We start from the raw sequence: 20,705 nt of genomic DNA, 5'->3' as shown, positions 1-20,705 counted from the left end.
TTTACTACCCAAGTTTCTCACAGTTTTTGACAGAATGGGGTTACGGAACCTTTCAACAATTTAGATTTTTTATTTTAAATTCTGCCTAAGATACCACATGAAACCTCTGTAAGGCATTTTCCCCTAAAAACTGGTATATATGAGGAGGGTACCCCCAGATTCCCCAAAATTATCTTTTTGAGGGAGGGTGCCTTGTAGTACAGGCTTCCCCCAATAAGTGAGTGTTCTAGGAACCCATCTCTATCAGTGCACCAGTTGGCATTGTTGGGTGAGGCTGTGTTCAGCTTCAGTTTATTTTTTTAAAGACTCTTTCATTGCATTTGCCGATTTCATGATGGATGATTTACAATCACAAACTGCCCAAACCATATTGAGTGTTCACCAGTTTTTGACCGAAAATGGAGTGACCTTCCCTATTCACCCAATTTCACCCTGAGCAAATTTTTTATTGTTTACCTCTATGAAAAGAGTCCTCCATGGGAACATTTTGCCAATGTGGAAGAGACAAAACAAAAACCAGCAGAAGCACTAAAAGGCATCAAAATTGAGAGTTCAAAAACTGAGCAGAGGAAAAAACATCTCAGTAGGTGCATTGCAATACATGGAGAGCGCTTTGAAGGAGACTGCAGTTTAAACATGTGAGAATAAATACACAAATTTTTATAAGTAAATTCCAGGTTTTAGGGAGTCTCCTCTTGCATACCCTAAAAAGTGTTCTACACCAAAATCTCAGTGTAATGTATAGCTTCACTACTAGAAAACACTTCTTAAAACTCCGCCAGTGTTGAATCAAAAATCTTGAGATACAACATGCAACATTGTGATCAATAAACATAATACTTTAAGCAGTGCTGAAAGTTTCTAACAGTTTTGAAGAAAGAAGGCCTCAGAGAGGGAGAACCCAAAACTAAGAAACACTACATGTCCCAGAATACTTTGCGACTACCGTGAACCACAATTCCCAGAATGCATCGCTTACCCCACGCAAGTTTCCCTTGGAACTGGGGCCTGTAGTTCTCCCCGGTCGTGTATGACAAGGGCGGTGGTTGCTTATTGAGTGCGAGGATATTAACAATAGTCTTCCAGTTTTCGGCAAAGCGAAAACACTTCGGGCCCTTGGGCTGACTGGCTCCTTTGTCTTATCTCTTGGCCTCTGCTTTACACAGGTAAATCAGGGAGGGACTACAATTCCCCTCAGCAGGGCCCCACCCTTTCCTTTTGAGAGCGACTTCTTTCTGATGAAGTCATTTGTCCCTAAGCACTTGCCGTAGCAGCCACCGCCCATCCCTCTTTGTGTGCTTCTCGTAGCCCCCAAGCCAGTGGCGGCGACAGTTGGTCTTGTGGGTGAAGGAGAGGGACGTTACCGGGAAGTTGCAGACGGGCGGATTCTTCCCCGTCCCGCCACCTGACAGGTGGGTTGACTGTCCTTACCTCCAGGCCCCCCTCTCTGCTGTGTCTCACATCGGGACTCAAAGGGCGGTTGGGAGTTCTGCTGACATTGCCGCTTGGGCCGGCTCCGGGAAGGAGAGGCGGGGAGAGCCAGGTGTGGTGACTCAGGAAGGCCGGGGAAACGGGTCCGCTCTCTTACATTCTTGATCCTTCTGAGGTGGCTCGAAGAGCCTCGAGGCTTGTCCAGCGCTCTCTGGTCCCCTCCTCCGGACACACTGTCCAGAGCCGCGCCCTCTTGGTGACTCCAGGGGAGAAGTGAGTCCTTTTTCGCCTTGCCCTATTTTATGAATAAGTCATTACTACTTGCATTGACAGCGTTTTCCCTCACCGTTTGTGTTGGAAAGTACCCAAATGCGGAGATGGTAGCACAAAATTCCAGGGCCATCTTCCATCGAGTGTTAAGAAAGTGAACATGTGCGTTGTTAGTCGTTGGGGCTCAGGCTTCTGTGAAGATGAGCGGGCCGATCAGCTTTCTGTAGTTAAGCTAGTCAGATTTTGTTTAGGGGTTTTGACTAAACATGTATTTACTGTAACTAAGTACATTTGATAGTAAATGATGGTTATTTTGTGCTTTGCTTGTTAAAATGTTACTATTACGTTGCACTTTTAGAATTTACAGCAATTTTGTGTCTGACTGCACATTGTTTTTATTACATTTCTGGGAATGAATAGAAAACTCAGGTAATTTGATCTGTATCGTATAGCCTAAATTAAGGTTCTTAATGACAATCCGTATGCTCTGTTTTAAGAGCCAGAGATATTTTGTTACATTTGGGCATTTGTGCGTTGAAGAGCTATGTGCTAGGTACTATGCTCAACTCTGAATATTTTTTCTGCTTTTTGGATCTCCCTTCTGCTCTTTGCATTAGCTCGTCCTGTATTTTAACTCCTTATTACATTTTATTTCTATGTGCACGTCAGCTCACAAAGTGCTCTCTGTTGTTTTTAAAGATCAATTATCTCTGTAATGACGCACATATTTACCCCCAAATGCACCTCAGTCCTTACATTTTCAACTCTGAATATGTCTTATACACCTTTGTTTATAATCTTAGAGACATTTTTAAAAAGAGTGTTGCTTTTACCAATGTAATGATGATTGCATATGATTATATGCTTCTTAAGGTCACAAACATGTCGGACAAAAGTGAATTAAAGGCAGAGTTGGAACGTAAGAAGCAACGGTTAGCCCAAATCAGAGAGGAAAAGAAGAGAAAAGAAGAAGAAAGGAAAAAAAAGGAAGTATGTATGATTTTTAAAAATAAACTTAATATAAAGTAATTGCATTTTATTTTGATTACTTAACCTTTATGTAAAGCTTTCAGAATAGTTAAAAAATCCAGGGGTTTTGACTGTAAAATAGAATCTATAGATGAATCTTACTTTAAAGAAACTGAGTATGACTAACAAAATTCACTGCAGACAGTAGCTCGAGTAATAGGTATCTAGTCGATACAGGCATTTGAGGTGCACAGTAGTCCCTTCTTATCTGTGAGGAATAAAGGTCCAAGACCCCCAATAGATGCCTGAAACCCAAGATAGTACTGAAAATGATAAAATTGATCAATTAAAATATGGGTTTTTTTACTAAATAAAAAATATTTCATGTAGATTGATGCATTTCTAAGATTTGATTTATGAAAGTTCAACTTATATAATTATTGAGTTGGCCAAAAATCTGTTGCATTTTTTTCTGTAAAATAAGACACCTTTTTCATTTTCAGCAATAACTTTAGTGATTTGGATATTTTGAGTATATGGGCTATCTCCCTGTATTGGCTTCTAGTGGGTAGAAACCAGAGGTGCTGCTAAACACCTTCCAATGCATAAGACAGCCCCATAGCAAAGAATTATTTGGCCAAAATGTCCATAGTACCAAGAAACTTTGCAAACTACTTTTGACATGTTCATTTAGTCACAACACCTTCTGCATTACACTGCACAAATCATTTTTGCATTTCAGTTGCTTTTTTACCTTTCTTGAAATTATAAACCATAATATGCTGAAAATATTGCATATTTCCCCCATCTTTAATATTGAGACGGCTGCATAAAAACTCACCAATTTTGATAATTTTTTTCAATGCAAACCGATATGACAGCTGTCATGATATAATCTAACAAAACTATTTCAAATGAAGTTAAAGACAACTAACCACTACTGGAGCCATTTTACAGAAAAAAACATAACAGACTTTTTGGCCAACCCAATAGTTTTCTAGGAATATGTTTATTATATAAAGTAAGGGGCATCTGCTCATAAAACATGGCATATACAGCATCATAACTTAGTTTGGATTTTGGACCTACTAGTATGAACTGCTAATAATATTTTTCTAGTTTGAACCACTAGTAATTTGTCAAGATAGTATTGATGGCAAAGAAATTATTTAATTAAGGGATTTATTTTTATCTCCTTTATTGTGAATTAGTCACTGAAATATTTTTACTAAGTAAAGGGTTTGCTATATCCTAAAGGTGGACCAAGTACTTACATCTTCTGATTTTTGGCATCACCATTTAATCATGTACGGCAAATATTTATTGACCCTGAGTTGGAGACATTTTACTTGCTTCTCTATTGAAATGTACATTTATCCCTATGGAAGCTCTTTAGATAAAGTTAGTATACTTTCATCACAGATATGTTTTTAATAGCCAGTGTAAGATAACTTGTTTTAAGTGTGACATTAGTTCCAAGTTTTCTGATGTGATTACCTAAACAATAGCAAGACTTACAGGAATCTCTTAGGGAAAAAATAAAAATTAGTTAGAAAAATCAAAGATACCATTTGTATGTGGCATTGCAATGATGCTGTCAATGCTTATAATTGAGGAATTTTTCTAGAGTATTCTGCACCTTTCTGTGATACATTATTATAAGAGAGTTGGAGGTTTAGGTTAATTATTTCTTTAAAAGCTCTTGACAGAGCATGAGTCAGACCAGCAGAGCCATTACAAAGTAGTATCTATAGCTTTAAGCCCTTCAGTGCTGAGAGCAAATTTGGTGTTCGTTTTCTAAGGATGACCATAAGCAACCTCTAAGGGATATCTATTACATGATTTATATATCTAAAGTTTATGAAACAGTACAAGAGATAACAGCATTAAACAATGAGTCTACTAATATGTTGTTACGCAAAGTGTCAACTTGATAATATAGCCTGTTTGGCCATTTTGATGAAATTTTCTGATGAACTTTTTAAGTTAAAATGGTACAGAATATTATGACTGACAAAATTCACTCCAGACAGTTGTACGAGTAATAGTTTGCTGTCTTGTTGAACTAGGCATTTGAGGTCTACAGTAGTGTTCCTCATCTGTGAAGGATAAGGTCAGGAACCCCAGTGGAAACCTGAAACCCCAGACAGTATTGAACCCTATAAATAGTATGTTTTTTCCTATACATATGTACCTGTGATAATGTTTAATTTATAAATTAGGCATAGCAACAACAACTAATACAGCCAAGCACCGCTTTATGACATGAATATGTTCTGAGAAACTTGTCATAGGCGAGTTCATCCTTGTGCGACTATCATAGGTGTTTACACAAACCTGGATGGTATAGCCGTCCATCCACTTCAGCTGTGTGGTATAGCCTGTTGCTTCTGGGATACACGCCTGCACAACATGTTACAGTATGAAACAAAACGACATTAAATCAGCACAGTACATAACATGTAAACACATAATAAACAAGATGTATGAGGCTGCTGCCAGCATAATACACATGCTGTTTTACAGTAAACTTAGTTTTTATAAGTAGAAATAGTACACTCTAAAATAATAATGATTAGTATAGTAATATGTAAACCAGTTACAGTAATTTATTATTATCAAGTATTATGTATTATACATGATTATATGTGCTATACTTTTTTTCATAAGACTGATGGCACAGTAGGTTTCCACCAGCATCACCACAAACACCTGCTTAATGCATTGCACTCTAACATCACTAGGAGGTAGGAATTTTTCAGCTCCATTATAATCTTATAAGACCACTGTCGTATATCTGGTCTACTGTTGACTGAAATGTTATGCAGTGCATGAACTATAATAATATACTATAATAAAAGTTATGTGAATGTGTTCTCTCAGCAAACTAGCACAGATTTATTTTTCCTTCTTTACAGTTTCACAGAATATTCATTCTTACTGTAGATCTTAGCAACCTCAGCATATAATTCTTTTTCTTTATTTAAAGTTGAGAATTTTCACCTTTTTACTTAAAGGATGCACTTTATGGCTTCTCTTTGGCATATCTGAATTGCCAGCATCACTACCCTTGCACTTTGGGACATCATTAAGTAAAATAAGGGTTTCTTGAACACAGGCACTTCAGGACCATAATAGTGGATCTGATAACCAAAACGGTTACTGACTTACAGGTGGTTAGCATATATGCTGGACAAAGAGATGATTCACATCCCAGGCTGGACAGAGTGCAACAGAGCAAGATTTCATCATGCTACTCAGAATGGCATGCAATTTAAAACATAAATTATTCATTTCTAGAATTTTACATTTAATATTTTCAGACCAAGGTTAACCAAAGGTAACTGAAAAACATGGAAAGTGAAACAGCAGATAAGGGGACACTACTGTATATATAGAACTTCTCTCTTGAAGGCTTGAATTTCACCTTAAGGATTTCACTTTTGGATAGACTGAAAATATTGAAGCTTATCTAGTTAATTTTTTAAAGATTTTTTTCTTATTTATTTTTAGGGAGCGAGAGGAAGGAAAAAAGAGAGGGAGAGAAACATCAATATGTGGTTGCCTCTTGAGCACCCCCTACTGGGGACCTGGCGTGCAACACAGGCATGTGCCCTGACTGGGAATCGAACCAGCAACCCGTTGGTTTGTAGTCTGGCACTCAGTCCACTGAGCCACACTAGCCAGGGCTTGAAGCTTATCTAGTTTAACTGGAATTTTGCTAAAACTATAAATCTCTAAAATAAAAGCTGGCAAGAGTTTAATTTAAAAAATGTTTAGAACTATGCAAAAGTGATTTTTACCAAATGCAACCACATATTTATCATAAAAATAATACCTTAGCTTAAAACATTTTTAAAAAGCTTTTCTCCAGATGCATTTCTTACACACATCCTTAAAATAAAGTTGAATAAATACAATGAAAACTTCATATAGAAGTTTGAGGTACTCATACTTTTTTCAACAAATTAAATTATCCAGTTAGTTAAAATTTGTCACCTTTTAGATAATTCCATCTTGCTCTGACTGGTGTGGCTCAATGGGTTGGGTGTTTTTGATTCTGGGTCAGGGCACATGCCTGGGTTGCAAGCCAGGTCTCCTGCTGGGGGTGTGCAAGAGGCAACCAATCAATGTTTTTCTGGGACATTGGTGTTTCTCTCCCTCTCTTTCTCCCTCGTTGCCTATTCTCTAAAAATAAATAAATAAGGGTTTTTTTAATTCCATTTTTTTTTCATAGCATTATGATACTTATATCTAAGCTTCTGTGCCACTGGGGGAGATTTTCACAATTTCTAATTGTGGATAGCAATTTAATGCTGTAGATAATTAGAAGTTGACTGTACTTTTAGAATTTATTAGGAAATTTTTTGTGGGAGCTCTTTGATTACATATACAAATGGATCAATTTAGTACATGTCATTTGGAGATTACTTAACTAGAATTCTGTTGAGAATGATTTTCAATGAGTATAATGTGTAATCAAAATACTTTTTTTGCAAACAGAAATGTTGAATACCATTATGTAAACTTAAGTTTTTAACTTAAAAAATTTAGACTGATCAGAAGAAGGAAGCAGTTGCTCTTGTGCAAGAAGAATCAGATCTAGAAAAAAAAAGAAGAGAAGCTGAAGCATTGCTTCAAAGCATGGGACTAACTCCAGAATCCCCTATTGGTAAGGATAAGAATATATCCATTTATAAGAGACAAGTATTCTATTCAGCTCATATGTACCTGAGATGAGTGAGTTAACGATATATTTTCATATTTTTCTTATTCATATATCTTAAAAATTACTGATCTTACAATTTATTTGAAATTGTCATTTTCAGATGTGCTAATATGTGGTTATTTTGTTTGTTCAAAAGAACTGCAAGGTTAATTATGTTTATTAACATATACAAACCACCAGTTGACTTTTTAATTAAATCAGTCATTTATTTCAACAAACATTTGTTGAACAAGTTTTCTATGCCATACTGTATTAAGCTCAAAAATGACTGATTCCTGATTTTAACTCTATATTCCTTTCTGTAGGTTAGACAGAGGTGTAATCAATTAGTCTTCAAAGGTACAGGAGTGGGAGGAGAATCGTATAGCCTTTGCTGTCCATGCTAATAAGGGAAATAATATTGGTACATTATTTTGACAGTGGTCTGACTTTGTCTCATTCTTCTTCTAGATTCATTTTGATAGCAGTGCTAGACCAAAAAGCTGAAATAGTAGAGGTACTGAGGACAATATAGTTACATATCAAAAAGCATTAAATGCTTGCTTAAAATATTTTTGGGCTCAGTGTAGAAGCTAAACATAGTATTATTAGTTTGACATGACTCTTGTCATTTAGGGACCTAAAATTTCAGGGTTAGCTTGTAGGCTAATTTCATGTAGTCCAAGGAACAAACACCAATGATAGCAACTGCTGTATACCTGTTTTGAAACCACAACAAAACTGTCCTTAGAGCTGATACATCTAAAAGGTGTGAAGATGAAAAGCTGGTTACTCTCATGGTCTGCTTCATTGTTACTTCTTTCAGCTTATTTGCCTTTTTCTTATTGGTAGATTGTGAAGATCAAAATACATTAATGTTTAAATCTTTGTTTAATAAGCTTATGTTGCATATTTTATGTTGCATAAAAGTAAGTGAATTAGAACACTGTTATCTTGTTTTAAAAATACCGAGTTGCTTGTTAATATATAGTCTTTGAATAATCATTTTTTCTGAGCCATTGGCTTTTGTTTGTCCCCTGTAGGATTTTTTCCCCTTTTCTGTTCTTTTTTAGAATATCAGTTTCACTGAATCTACTTGCTCATAATTCTTAATTTATGGCCCACCTCCAATCATCACTTTTTGACAGATCATTCTTTAGCTATTTGCATATGTCTGTCTGTCTGTTTTTCCCTTATACACCATCTCCAATTTAATTCTTCTTCCCAGTCCTGCATTAAGTGCTTTTGCATTTGTAACATACACCTTTTTGATCTGTACTATATATGTTTACATTTTTCAGGGTTTCATATATTTAAGTGTCTATGTGTTTTATATGCATACATGGCATTGTCCTGTATGTCTCATTCTTCAAAGGGGAGCTTTCCCTCAGCAAATAGGGCTATGTAGTTACTCCAACTGCATTTTCTGTTAGAAAAGCAGGAGGCATGCTTAACTTCTCAATTACTAATAGTCACCTCCAAAGAGTGGCAGACAAGGGGTGTATATGTATGTGCGCATGTGTGTTTGAAAAATATATTAGCTAATATTTAGGATTTCTGTGTGTATACTCATAAGTGAAATTTGCCTATAATATTCTTATACTGTCCATGTTCATTGGCCACTCTGTTATGGTTTAAAATAAATTGGATAGCTTTCCCTTTTATTATTTTGTACAATAGAGCCATTTATAAAATGTAGGTATTACCTGTTCCTTAAAAACTTGATAAAATTGAACTGTAAAGCTGCCCGGGATTCTGATTTTTTCCCCAGGGGACAGTTGACAACAGGGTTGTTTTTTTGTTGTTGTTTTTATGCAATTTCAAGTTTTTTATGGTTATAGTCTGTTTGAGTTTTCTATTTATTTTTATATCATTTTTAAAAAAATATTAAACATTTATCGTCTCTCACAGTTTCTGCCAGTTAGGAATGTAATGGTTGCTTAGCTGAGTGGTTCTGGCTCAGGGCCTCTCATGGGGTTGAAGTCAAGATGTTAGGATTGTAATCATCTGAAGTCTTGGCTAGGGCCAGAGGATTTGCTTTCAAGATGGCTCACTCCCATGGCTGGCAGGTTGGTATTAGTTGTTAGTGGGAGGGCTTAATTTCTCTCCATGTGGGCCGCTCTACAGAACTACTTGAGTATCCTTGCAGCATGTCAGCTGGGTTCTCCTAGAGTGAGCAATCTAAGAAAGCAAGAACAGGAGGAAACAATCCTCTTTGTGACTTACCCTTGAAAGTCCCAAAGCATCAGTGTGCCACATTCTGTCCATTGGAAGACAGTCACTAAATCCAACCCACAGTCACATAGAATTTGTGGACATTCTTTAAAACCACCAAAATATTTACATAAACTTATAAGTCTCTTCGTATTTTGAGATGAAAATATGCTTTTATCCTTTGAATGTATTAATATGATGATTTATATTGGTATGTTTTATAATATAAAAACATACTTATATTCTGGAATAAACCCAACTTAGTTATGACATACTATTTTCCTTATTGCTAGATTCATTTGTTAGTATTTTATTTAGAAATTTTTCGTCTATGCTCAAAAGACTCATTTTTTCCTTTTACTATATTTTGTCTGGTTTTATTATAATGGTTATTCTAACTTCATTAAATGAGTTGTGTGGTTTTCCACATTCTGTTCTTCGACCAATGCCTAAAAATCTTTCTATTACTTATTTAGAACGAGGCCTGAAAGATACAGGATACACATGTAGGCAATGGCTGTCAAACTTTTTTGACAGTAACACAATAAAAAATACATTTTGTATCATGACCCAAGATGGATACTTGTTGTTCTTTTTCAATGCAGAATAAATTTATTAAATATTTTTTATTATATAAGAACACCGCTAGGATACTCAAGAAGATTTATTAAAAACCATCAATCTATTTTAAAATGGATTTGTTTTTCTTTTATTCTCCCAAAAATAATTTGTTTTGTTTTTTTTTTAAATATAGCTAAGAAAACCTCTTAGCTTCTCTTCAGTGGTAGATACTTATTTATTTGGTCATTTGACTGCTTTTTGACAGAGGTCCTCAAGAGTTGGGATAACATATCACATTTTTATCCCTGGTGCCCAGCACAGGCTAGACACTTCATTGTTTGTTCAATTACTGTAAGTCATATGTCTTTATAGCTGATAAGGCCAAATAAAAGCTATTCTGCTTTAAAAGCAACAACAAAATCTTACTGTTAAAGTTTAGGAAAATCCAATGTGGAAATTTCCACCACGGCTTCTTTTTTTTTTCTTTTAACTAAATTTAAGTGACAAGTCTTAAGATAGTTAATTTTAGACACAGTATGCAAGACATAGCGTATCAGCCCTGGCTAGTGTGGCTCAGTGGATTGAGTGCTGGCCTGCAAACCAAAAGATCACCGGTTCAGTTCCCAGTCAGGTCACATGCCTCAGTTGAGGACCAGATCCCCAGTTGTGGTCTTGGGAGGCAACAGATCAACATATTTCTCACATACTGATGTTTCACTCCCTCTTTTCCCCTCTCTCTAAAGATAATAAAATCTTAGTGTATCAAATGTGGAGTTCTTAAACACTGATGATTGAAAAAATAAAGTGAATCTCTGTACGTGTAACTACTGTTTTATCTATCTTGTAAAGAGATGAAAACATAATGTCAATTAATCTGTAGCCTGAGTCTTTATCGATTAGGTAGAGTAAATTGATTAATGTGATAGTTTATTATCTGGATTTTCTTTTATTAAGAAACAAAAGCAGCCCTGGCTGGCATAGCTCCATGGATTGAGCATGAGCTGTGAACCAAAGGGTCACCTGTTCTATTCCCAGTCAGAGCACATGCCTGGGTTGTGGGCCAGGTACCCAGTGGGGGGGCACATGAGACGCAACCACACATTGATACTTCTCTTTCTCTCTTTCTCCCTCCTTTCCCCTCTCTAAAAAGAAATAAATAAAATCTTAAAAAAAAATAAAAAGAAGCAATTTGCTAGTCAAAATAGTATTGCTTCCTTTTTTCCCTTCCTCTTACAACTTTTGAATATTTTAAATACAATTTTTAGACAGAATACTTTCCATGTACCAGGTCATTTTTTCAAGTGATTTTAGTCTAATTTTAATAGTTCCTTATAATATTTTAATTCTATAAAATTGTATTTTTATTGATTTATCTGATGCTCTAAATTGCAGAGATTAAAAGAAAGGAAATGAAACATTTAGGGCATATTAGTGGAAGATAAATTTCATTATCAGGAGAAAGGGCCATAGAAAAGGGAGAAATTAATAGCTTTCAGAGATTAAAGGTCTAAAGCAAGAGCTTTCAGGACAAAAAGAGTAAGGAATGAAAAAGTTACTTAAATATTAATATTCCAGGCTAAGAGCACTCGTGTCCAATAAGAGGCAAAATGGTAACAGAGGCTGTGTTTGAATACTAAGTATCCTAGAAGAGACCTCAATATCAGAAGCTCACTCCTTTCCTGTCACTCTCTTCTACCAACACTTCCATTCCCTGCATTTACTTTACTTGACTGTCCATCTTTCTAGATTCTTCTTTCTGAAAAAGTCCCTTGATGCAAACCCCGCCTCATGGGGTCCGCCACATTGTGGAGGAGACACAAGAAATTCACACAGACTACCGAGTCCTGTGGAGGAAAAGGGACAGCATGGCTTCTTTCTCAAAAGGATAAAAGCCTCTGCCCTTACTTTGAGAAGCCTTTATTGCTTTTCTGGGCACATTACATGATGGTCCTCATTTACTATGCACAGGTTCGCTTAAGGTGGTTACCTTTTACAGAAAACAAAGGAGAGGATGCCACTAATCATATCACAGAAGAAGGATATTTGCAAATACAAAGGGAAAAATGGTTGAACTGGTTATACTCCATACTGGGGAGGTTTAGCACAGACTTTAGGAAGTTATGGTAAGCACTTGCTGTCTCAATTCAGGGTGAGGGAGTTCTAGCAAAAGCAAGTCTCATAGTGGTCTAGGTACAATACAGGCCTGATTCCCCATGGGAGAACCTGTCCGTGGGGCCCACGCCATGCAGAACTGTCTCCTATAGTCCCTTCTTACCAGAGCCTTTCTTTTACCTGAAAAATAATTTGGGCTTTGCCCCATCCTTCATCTCTGAGACTTTTGTGTAGTTCTCAGTGGTTGACTCAAATTTAATTCTAATACTAAATCTAGGTTTATTCACAGGTCCTTTGTGCTTTGAGAATATTCTAGTTGTTTCTTCACAGGCCCAAAGGCAGCAATGTTAATTTTATATCCCTGGAAGGGCCTTTTTGATTTTTTTCTCTAGAGAATTAGAATCACAGCCTTTCAGTATTAATATTTATATGACCAGTGTATGCCATGGTGTAGATTTGGTTTTCAGTTTACTTATTTCTCTGTCAGTTCTCAAAGAAGTCAGTAGGTATCTTTGCCCTAAACTTGGAAGGAGTTTAAATTCATTTACATACTCACATATGTCAATATTAAGTCTTTATTTTCTACCATTTAAAAGTTTATTTTAGGCTATTTCATATACAGAACTGTGTAGTAAGATGATCTGATTGAATCACTCTGATTAAGCAAATAATTTCTCAAATATGTGGGAAAAGCAAATTATTATTAGCTTATGTTATTTTCAAAGCTGATTGGACTCTTAACCCATCTTTAAAAATGAGTTCTAGAATTGAGTCTTTTCTGAAAGGCAATGAGTTGTTTAACTTTTTTTTTTTCTTTTAATCTCCCTGAATGCATGCTTTCATTTGTTCTTAGGGATCATTTGTTGGATCCTGGGAGTATGATGGCATTGCCTTATTGTGCAATTACTGTATTATTTGATTTTTCCAGACTAATTGGGTTAAAATATGGTAGCCATCAAATAAAGCTACCATTCCCTTTTTTCCTATTAACATTCCTCCTTTTTCCCTAATAGTAAAACTTTCTATTTTTAGATTTGTCCCTCTGTAGTATACATTATTTATTGCTGCAAGATGAAGTTGGTAGGCCAGATAATAACTTAATAAGTCCTGTTTATCAGCTGGCTTGTGTGTGTTTGTGTGTGTGTGTATGTGTATATATATATATATATGTATATTTTTTTTTTTCAAGAGAGAATACAGTTCTGGGATGGAGATTTTTATCTAATTACAAATTTAAAGTTATGGTGATTTATTTTGCTTCTGACTGAGAAACTGATAATTTGGTAGTATTATCCTTGCAATTTATTTTTAATTTCTCAAACTTTATTTCAGAATTGGCCAAGTTAGTGTATTTATTTATGTATGTATAATTACTGTTTAACATGTTTCCATAAAGAATTTGAGGTAACATTTTTTTTCAATATAGTTGTTAAACTTGTTGAGTGGAGTCATGGATACTTGAAGTCACTAGGAAGGGGAGAAACATATTAACCTGGAAAAGAATTTTATAGTTTATCACAAATAATTGAGAATAATATTACTGTTTTCCTTCAGTCTTTCTAATATGTTGCTTAGAAAAATTATTTTCCTAAGCATGAAGTATGTAATTTAAGGAATATAACATTTCTTCTTTGAAAACCTTTACTATCAAAACATGTTGCCTCACTACAATTTAATAAACATTTATTTGTGCTTATAGTGGCAAACCACTGTTAGATATTACTCTTTTTGGTTCTTAGCCTAAAGGAAGCCTCATAGTGAAAGATGGACAAAAGATGAGGAAATGTAACATAAGAGAAGTTAAGGGATATTGATGTTCTTTTATTTAAGATACAAGTCATTTTTAGCTGCTTTGAGTTACACATATATGCAGCACCTAGCACAGTGCCATCAGCTTGTAAACTATATGAAGGCAATTTGGTTTTATCACTGTTTCTGGGAGACTTAATCACAAAATTAGAAACATGTGATTATGTTTTATAGTCCTTTGGAATTTAAGTAATAATCACTATCTCAGGAAACAAACATACTAGCTATGATTTTTTCTTCTAATCTTGTTACCAATAGAATTTGCCTCTGAAAAGATAGGATGATCAGTTGTATGCCTATGTTTAAGATGTAATTCATCATATTAAACTTGTACATTTGTTAGATTAGCAAACCCACTGTTTCTACTGCAGCATGTATAAATATTTAAACATAATTTTAAGGATGCAGTAAAAGTGACTATTCCAAAAACACAGGCTTTTAATTAAATACATATTTCTTTAGTTTCTATATAACTGGGAACTTACCTTCTTTTCAATAGACTAGTAAAAGAAGGACTTGCAACTCAACATAAAATGTGTTAGTCACTTAATATTGTACATTGAAAAATTATTTTAAAAATATTTGGGATCGGGGACAATTATGGTAAATTTTAACCAGAAGATGGCAGTGATGATCCTGCTATACTCCCTGCAATGGTAATAAAAAAGTTTTACAAATGTAATAGCATGAAGTATGCACGCTCAACTGTTGGTATATAATGTTGTAAGTGACAGTTTAGGGGAAAGCATTTGCTGTTTGTTTTATATACTATGAAAAAATGTGTATTTTTCTATAAGAAGGGATTAAGAATATTTTGGGTGTCTGTATCTTTGTCTGTACACTTCAGTTTTTTCTGAATACTGGGGTAAGGAAGTTACCATAAGTCTTGCCTTGTTTAAGTTGCATGAATCACTTTATGTTATGCATCATGTCTAGAAGGCATGCTGTTTTATGGCCTGTTTGCATTTTTCACCCAAATTGCTGGAAACTAATGGACATTTTAAAGGAGCCATTCCTTTAGCAACAGTCATTTCTCTAAATTGGCCTTTATTTTTTAATGGGGGGCAAAATTAAATCATTTAAGACATTTTTGAAAGAAAAAAGTTAGACAAAAATAACATTTAAAAATAAGTCTCAGAAAACAAGAGAGTTAATGATTTTAGAAGCATATTTTAGAGTTTTGATTTTGAAACATTTCTAAATATTATTTATAATCTGGTGATCTTAAAAGTGAGAAGTTAGAAAGGGGAGAAGGAATGCTCTCCTTTGAAAATTAGTGCCCACATTTGGTGTTGGCTGAAATGAAGATGCATCCTTCTATAATCTTGCTTTTTTTTTAATGTAAAGCCCAAATGCATTTTGCCGGAGAAATTGCATGAATTGTCAGCATGCATTGTTAACTTTGTCTTTTTCCTTTTCTTTCTACTGTTCATTTTCATTCATGTATATTTGTTTTGTGTTTTGCCATTATTTTTCTTTTTTGTTAATTACTTCATGTTAAATTACTTTGAAACGTCATAAGCTGAGCAACCTCTCCGTGTAGTAACAGAGGATACCTGTCTATTTCACTATTTAGTCCCTCCTCCTATGTCTCCATCCTCCAAATCTGTGAGCACACCAAGTGAAGCTGGAAGCCAAGACTCTGGAGATGGCGCAGTGGGATCTAGGTATAGTAATTTTCTTTTAATGTTTTAATGATAGAATGCATTTAGTGCCCAGATACTGCCTGTGCTTTCTAGGGACTTTAAATAGTTATGTTGAGTTAGTCTTAATATTTCAAAATCTAAATGGCACAGAAATTGTTTGTTGTAAATTGAGGGATTTTTTTTTACAATATTTTAAAAGTCATAGTTGATTAATTTCGTACTGAATAGTTAACTGATTTTATGCTAATTTATTTTATATTAAAATATATGTGTTTATTTAAATGTTTTCTGTTTAAGCAAACTTTATATTGATTAATATGTGACTGTTTTGGGTATAAATAGTATAAAATCTCTCTGTTCTGTTTAATTCCCCATTCAGTAATTTAAAATCTCAACAATACAGTTAAAACAGCCTAATTCTATTTTATTAATTCACTAGTTCTAATTAAGGTAGAAAATAATAATGCATAAAATATCAAGAATAAAGAATAATTGCTAAGGAAACATTAAGTTTTTCACTGCCTTGAGGGTATCATGCTAAGTAAAATAAGAGAAAGACAAATTACCATATAATCTCGCTTATATGTGGACTCTTAAAAAAATAAATAACTCACAGAACCAGTGGGTGGTTACCAGAGGGGGGGCAAGAAGTGGGCGAAATGGGCGATGTAGGGGGGCCATTAAAAGGTACAAACTTCCGATTGTAAAATAAATAACTTGTAAGGATGTAATATACAGCCTGGTGACTATAGTTAACAATACTGTGTTTGAAAGTTGAGAAGAGAATAGATCTTTAAAAAGTTCTCATCGGAAAGAAGGAAGGAAGGAAGGGAGGGAGGGAGGGAGGAAGGAAGGAAGGAAGGAAGGAATGAATTTATAATTGTATGGTGGTGATGTTAACTAGATGCATTGTGGGGATCACTTTACAATATATACAAATATGGAATGATTATGTTATATACCTGAGACTAATATAATGTTATGTGTTAGTTGTATGTCTTTTTTTCATATTACTATATTCTTACGGTTTTTTTTCTATTACCATTTACTGCTCTTATTTCCCCCTCCTGTTGCAATCACCTCACTATTGCCCATGTCCACGAGTCATTTTTCCTTTTTGCTTGATCCCTCCACCACTTAACCTCCCTCTCCCCCACTTAGATGTCAGCCTGCTCTCTATCTGTGAGTCTGTTCCTATTTTGCTTGTTATTTCAGCTTGTTCATTAGATTCCACATAAGAGTAAAATCCTATGGCATTTGTCTTTCTCTGACTGGCTTCTTTCACTTAGCATAATGTTCCCCAGGTCCATCCATACTATCACAAAGGGTAAAATTTTCTTCTTTTTTATGGCCAAGTAGTATTCCATTGTGTAAATGCCCCATAGTTGTTTTATGCACTCATCTACTGATGGAGACTTGGGCTGCTTCCCTGTCTTGGTGATTATAAATAACACTGCAGTGAACACAGGGGTGCTTGTGCTCTTTTGAATTAGTGTTTTGGGTTCCTTCAGATATATTCCCAGAAATAGGATCACTGGGTCAAAAGGCAGATCCACTTTTAATTATTTGAGGTATCTCCATACTGCTTTACAATTATATCTCAATTAAAAAAGAAAAGGGTGTTTACTGCCAAGTTTTCATAAATTTGTATCTTCCTTGTGAGACTGTACTTCATGCTTGTTTTAGGATTTTGCATACTTTTTGGGTCTTGCTTTTCAAGGTTCAGTAAAATTTCACCTTCTTTCCAAAAACCATATTGGGAAAAGTATTACTTATCTCTCCATCATACACACACACATAGTAATAGCAAGTCTTTAACAACATCATACTTTTTGACTTCTTATGACAGCTAAAATGAGATTAAACATAGCCAGTCAAAATCTTTTATTTAGAATCCTTATTTTGAGCCAGGAAGTTCAATTTCCTTCTCAAGAAAATCTCAACACATGTTTTCATAAGAAAAAAATTGAAGTTTTATCTTATATGTGCCTGAGCCCCTCTCAGTGACGTTTTAAAGAAGTAACGGAAAAACAGGGCAAAAAGAAAGAAGAGCAAGGAAGCGAGACAATCCATAAATTTAGTACTCATTATTCCTGAATAATCAGGTCATCATTAATAATTAGAAAGCATAAAAGGTTCAGTTTGAATTTGAGATGTGCTTTCCAAAAGTATTCTGTATAAAGAACCAAAATTGTGAATCTAGGCAAGACTGTCATTGGAGGTAAATGACAGAACTCTATCATTTGAGACAAATCAAAGTTTTTTTTAAGAAAAAGTATTACCTTATAAAATAACATTATTATAGATTATTTAGTCTAAATTTATCTTTAAGGCTAAATTAATTTTTAATATTTATACTTCTATGTTTTTATACAAATATGTTACTATTCCTTTGCTAATAAGCAAGTGGTATTTTCAAGTGCAGGGTTTTTTCCCTTCTGCAACATTACCATAGTAAAAATATTTCCCAAAATTAAAAATTAATTATTAAGTTTCTTTTTATGTATTTATTTATTTTTATTGTATTTTTCCACTATCATTTATCCCCTTTATGCTCCTTCCCTCTGCTTAAAGTTCTTTATCTGATATTATACATTGTTTTTAAGTATATAAAATGCTGTGTTCATTCCAAACTCAGTTTTTTTAATTTTGAATAGGAATAGAAAGAGTATTTTAATGTAGTGTTAGCAAGTTTGCTTTAAAAAACACTATTATCTATTAGTTATTAAAATTAATATGAATTTAAACATGTCCCTCTGAGTTCCACTGGGAAACCTAGAGATTATTAGAGACCTATTGGAATATTGTAAATTGGTACAGAGAATAAATACTATTAAGAAAAATATTTATTTGTGTATACAAAGCAGGGCAAAAGTAGGTTTACAGTTGTGAGTATGGCAAGGGTTTATTCTTGTATTATCATTTATTAATTACTATATTACTTTTTATATGAACAACTGTCAATCTACTTTGCCCCACCCTGTAGAATACATATGCACTGAGTCACCAATTTAATGTTAAATACTATAGATTACCACAGAAAACAAAGTGTTCATGGCCCTTGCCTTCATGAAACTTATGTTCTAGTGATTACATCATTGATTTATGGGGGAAAATATTTATAAACAATATATCTAATAAGGATTTAGTATCCAAAATATATAAAGAACTCAAACTCAACATCAAAAAACAAACAATCCTGTTAAAAAATGGACAGAAGACTTAAATGGACATGTCTTCTAAAGAAGACATACTGATGGCCAACTGGCACATGAAAAAGATGCTCAACATCACTACTCATCATGGAAATGCAATCAAAACCACAATGTGATGTCACCTCACAAAAGGACAATAAATAGTAAGTATTGGCGAGGATGTGTAGAAAAGAGAACCCTTTTGCACTGCTGGTGGGATTGCAAGTTGGCGTGGCCACTATGGATACAGTATATAGGTCCCTCAAAAAACTAAAAATAGAACTGCCATATGATCCAGCAACTTCACTCCTAGGTATCTATCTGAAGGAAAAGAAAGCATTAATTTGAATATACACCCCTATTACCATTGCAGCATTATTCATGACAGCCAAGATATGGAAGCAGTCTTAAGTGTTCATCAATACATAAATGGATAAAGAATATGTGGTATTCTTTTAATACATTAAAAAAGAATGAGATCTTACCATTTGTGCTAACATGGATGGATAAGACAGTATTATGCTAAGTGAAATAAGTCAGAGACGGACAAGTATGATTTCACCTACATGTGGAATCTGAAAAACAAAATAAATGAACAAACAAAACAAAAGCAGACTCATAGATTTACAGAACAAACTGATGGTCTTCATAGGGAAGGAGAGTGGGAGTGGGCAAAAAGAGTGAAGGGGAAGAGGAGGTATAAACTTCCAGTTATAAAATAAGTCATGGGGATGTAATGCACAGCTGGGGAATATATTAGTAGTATCATAATAACTTTGTACAATGTCAGATGGTTACTAGATTTATCATGGTGATCATTTTGTAAGGTATACAGTGTTGAAAAAGTATGTTGTACGCCTGAATACTTCAACTATGCTTTAACATAATTGACACCTTCATATAATGTCAATATGCTTTAATTTTAAAAATTGAGGATGTTATTCACTGTATTGAAAAGTCCTAATGATAGCATGCTAACTTGTATTTAAAGTGTAGATTTTTAATAATAAGTTGTAAAACAAGAAAGTAGGTATTTAAATATCTTTGGGGATGTATGTTGAATGAATGAATACAAAATTACTTTCTTCTAAGTTTAACAGGAGAGGGAAAAATTCCTTTTTGAGTGAGGTGACATTTCTTTTTAATCTTTGTGTATGCATTGTCTCCTTTGAGCTCATTTTAAACATTAGCCCTGGCTGGTGTGGCTCAGTGAACTGAGTGCTGGACTGCGAAGCAAAGGGTCGCCGGTTCAATTCTCAGTCAGGGCACATGCCTGGGTTGCAGGCCAGGTCCCCAGTATGTGAAAAACAACCACACATTGCTGTTTCTCTTCCTCTCTTTCTCCCTCCTGCTCCTTCTCTCTAAAAATAAAATAAAATCTTTAAAAAAAACATTAATTTGCAAGAGGGTTGAGTAAGTTCATTACACACACACACACGTAAAAACGATGACTTGCACTAAATCATCTCCAGATTCCATAGTAGAACAATAATTAATATTGTTGGTGCTATTGGTAACAAAATAATAGCATTTTTAAATATGTATATGGCTTTGAAAAAGAATGCTAGGGTCTGAGAGTAAAACAAACTTGAGCAGGCATGATTCAATAAATAAAGAGAAAAAAGAAGAAATATCACAGGAAAATGCATGAAGATGTGTAAGATGGCCAAGACAGTCTAAGGTTAGCACCCTTAGGGAGAAGGAAAAGGTATTAGACATTATCAAATATGGTATTTGATATCACATATTGAAATCAGTATTTCTAAATGCTAAAAATTTCTATTGGGCTTG

The 20,705-nt window shown here is 34.5% G+C and overlaps 1 protein-coding gene across 6 annotated transcripts in view; it reads left to right on the top strand.

Moving 5' to 3' along the window:
• Positions 1 to 1,013: 1,013 nt before the first annotated feature.
• The window catches only part of DYNC1I2 (dynein cytoplasmic 1 intermediate chain 2), a 53,747-nt gene continuing 34,055 nt past the window's right edge, over positions 1,014 to 20,705 (top strand). For 4 of the 6 annotated variants that reach the window (XM_028508414.2, XM_036023296.1, XM_028508410.2 and 1 more), the window contains exons 1-4: positions 1,014 to 1,412; positions 2,575 to 2,691; positions 7,225 to 7,342; positions 15,651 to 15,741. In XM_028508414.2, coding sequence (XP_028364215.1) covers positions 2,584 to 2,691; positions 7,225 to 7,342; positions 15,651 to 15,741 — 317 coding nt within the window. In that variant the 5' untranslated portion in view covers positions 1,014 to 1,412; positions 2,575 to 2,583. The remainder of the gene's footprint in view (positions 1,413 to 2,574; positions 2,692 to 7,224; positions 7,343 to 15,650; positions 15,742 to 20,705) is intronic. The other 2 variants (XM_036023295.1, XM_036023297.1) reach the window with 2 other exon arrangements.

The sequence above is a fragment of the Phyllostomus discolor genome, chromosome 4 (genome assembly GCF_004126475.2).
Source record: "Phyllostomus discolor isolate MPI-MPIP mPhyDis1 chromosome 4, mPhyDis1.pri.v3, whole genome shotgun sequence".
Classification (NCBI taxonomy): Eukaryota; Metazoa; Chordata; class Mammalia; order Chiroptera; family Phyllostomidae; genus Phyllostomus; species Phyllostomus discolor.
Note: the sequence above shows the minus strand (reverse complement) of the source record. Positions and strands in the feature narration are given on the sequence as shown.